This window comes from Plasmodium inui (assembly GCF_000524495.1).
Source record: "Plasmodium inui San Antonio 1 unplaced genomic scaffold supercont1.54, whole genome shotgun sequence".
Taxonomy (NCBI): domain Eukaryota; phylum Apicomplexa; class Aconoidasida; order Haemosporida; family Plasmodiidae; genus Plasmodium; species Plasmodium inui.
The window spans coordinates 48255-50585 of NW_008481888.1; the positions used below are offsets into that span (position 1 = coordinate 48255).

Sequence of the window (2331 nt, forward strand, 5' to 3'; positions counted from 1 at the left end):
TGATTGTAAAGCTTCTTAGAGGAACGATGTGTGTCTAACACAAGGAAGTTTAAGGCAACAACAGGTCTGTGATGTCCTTAGATGAACTAGGCTGCACGCGTGCTACACTGATATGTATAACGAGTTTTATAAAATTACGTTTCTGCCTGCAGATTCGTACTTTTCCTCCACTGAAAAGTGTAGGTAATCTTTTTCAGTACATATCGTGATGGGGATAGATTATTGCAATTATTAATCTTGAACGAGGAATGCCTAGTAAGCATGATTCATCAGATTGTGCTGACTACGTCCCTGCCCTTTGTACACACCGCCCGTCGCTCCTACCGATTGAAAGATATGATGAATTGTTTGGACACGAGAAAGGGAAATTATATTTCCACTTTTCGGGAAAAATCGTAAATCCTGTCTTTTAAAGGAAGGAGAAGTCGTAACAAGGTTTCCGTAGGTGAACCTGCGGAAGGATCATTATTTATGTTAACCGAAAGGAATAGAAACTATGTAAGAAAGTGAATCTGGTTTCGTTGTGTGTATCGTCGGTATTTGAGGCGAATATTTGCGCTGCACCTTCGATATCAGTTTTCATGGAACACAAAAAAACGTTGTGATTGTTTGGAAATATTAATAAAAGGGTAGGTCCTTTTTAATATCCGATTTTTAATCTCTTATTTTCAACCACTGATTTGATAAGGGTGTATCAGAATGTTTATGGAAGAATCTACCCTGTATTGTATGGAAGTATGTCGCCGTTTTTTCTGTTCAACATTACAATAATTATTAATGAATCAAATCTAACTTTTACATAATGTTCTAACCGTGTTTTTTTATATATATGTGCACAATGTTTACTTACCATTTTTTTCAGAGATTTTATGTGTTGGTATGCGGGAGTAGTGCAATATTTATGTGCTTTTTAGGTATATTTTTATCGTGCTGTAAGCGCATCCCCACAGGTTTTTTATGAGAAAAATGGCTCAATCTTAACGATGGATGTCTTGGTTCCTACAGCGATGAAGGCCGCAGCAAAATGCGATACGCAATGAAAATTGCAGTGACTGTGAATCATCTGAACGCTGAATGTAAATTACTCCAAAATCCCTTCTTTGGGTTTTTATGGAACTCCTATTGGAAGTACAGAAAAGTAGTGGTTGAGTTTTATTGCAAAATAAAGTACTTTTACGTAACGCTTACTGTCGTAGGAGTGCGTATTTCGTTAGATTTATGCACGACTATAGAGAAAGGACTCTGTGCAGCTACCATAAGCACGTGGCTACTTGCGAACCTTGGGGGCTGTTTAAAGCGGTATTTATTCTTGGTGTTTGTCTAATTTTTACGGAAGTAAGAATTAGAACTATTTCTGTGGATACCTCTATGCACACTGTTTATGATACAAGTCTACTTGTTATAGATCTATCGACGAATTGTTCTGGGCCACGGGAGGCGTTCAAATCAAGATAGAACGTACTATTATTACTGACTGGAGTTTTGTATATGTTATTGAGAATGCGTGTTAATAACGGGTATGAATTAGCAGAGCCTGGTAAGGGCGGCTAAGGAGTAGTGGTTATTAATCAGACATATACGAATTATATCCGCTAGGTTGTAGCTTATTAATTGTTGATCGCTCTAAAGGGCAGGAGACTCTTAGTAAGTTATAACCTAATAGATATTATTCGTAGTCGACGCGTAACATTGCAGGACACTTACTAGGGAACAGCTACGATTCACACAGTAATTACCATGGGGAAATATTTCGGTAATGGAGATAATTATTTTTTCGAAAATAATCATTTTGCATTACGATCGGGCTGTTGCGGAGGAGCGCAGGTTTTTGGTATGGGACAGTGTTCGGAGTAGATAATCACCCGACAATTGGCTTTGGAGGAAAGGAATTTAGGTGATGATTACTATGGAATAACTCAAAATAGACCATACAGGGAGTATTAAGAGAATACACAGGCATGATAACTTTATTACCAATGAGATTGTCACTCGCATTACTTGGGTATTCTCCCCATTTAATGCATTTCTCTAGTGTGTCCTGTCGTTTCGCTACGGCAGTTTGGTGTAGTGAATGGAATGAATTTACCTTAGCTGCAACAAGTGAGCACACCGGGGGAAGCGTACTAAACCTAATCAGTTTATGTACCTAAAAAAGTCCGATTGTAGATGAATTTGTGATTTATCATGAATGATGATTTATCATGAATGATGATTTATCATGAATGATGATTTATCATGAATGATGATTTATCGTGAATGATGATTTATCGTGAATGATGATTTATCGTGAATGATGATTTATCGTGAATGATGATTTATCGTGAATGATGA

The 2331-nt window shown here is 37.3% G+C and overlaps 1 protein-coding gene across 1 annotated transcript; it reads right to left on the reverse strand.

Moving 5' to 3' along the window:
• Nucleotides 1-1379: 1379 nt before the first annotated feature.
• Nucleotides 1380-1534, reverse strand: C922_05310 (hypothetical protein; the record flags this gene model as incomplete). The annotated part of the gene is made up of 1 exon (XM_008820881.1): nt 1380-1534. A coding segment is annotated over one exon (155 nt), but the record flags the coding sequence as incomplete, so codon positions are not given.
• Between the last annotated feature and the right edge of the window lie 797 nt (nt 1535-2331).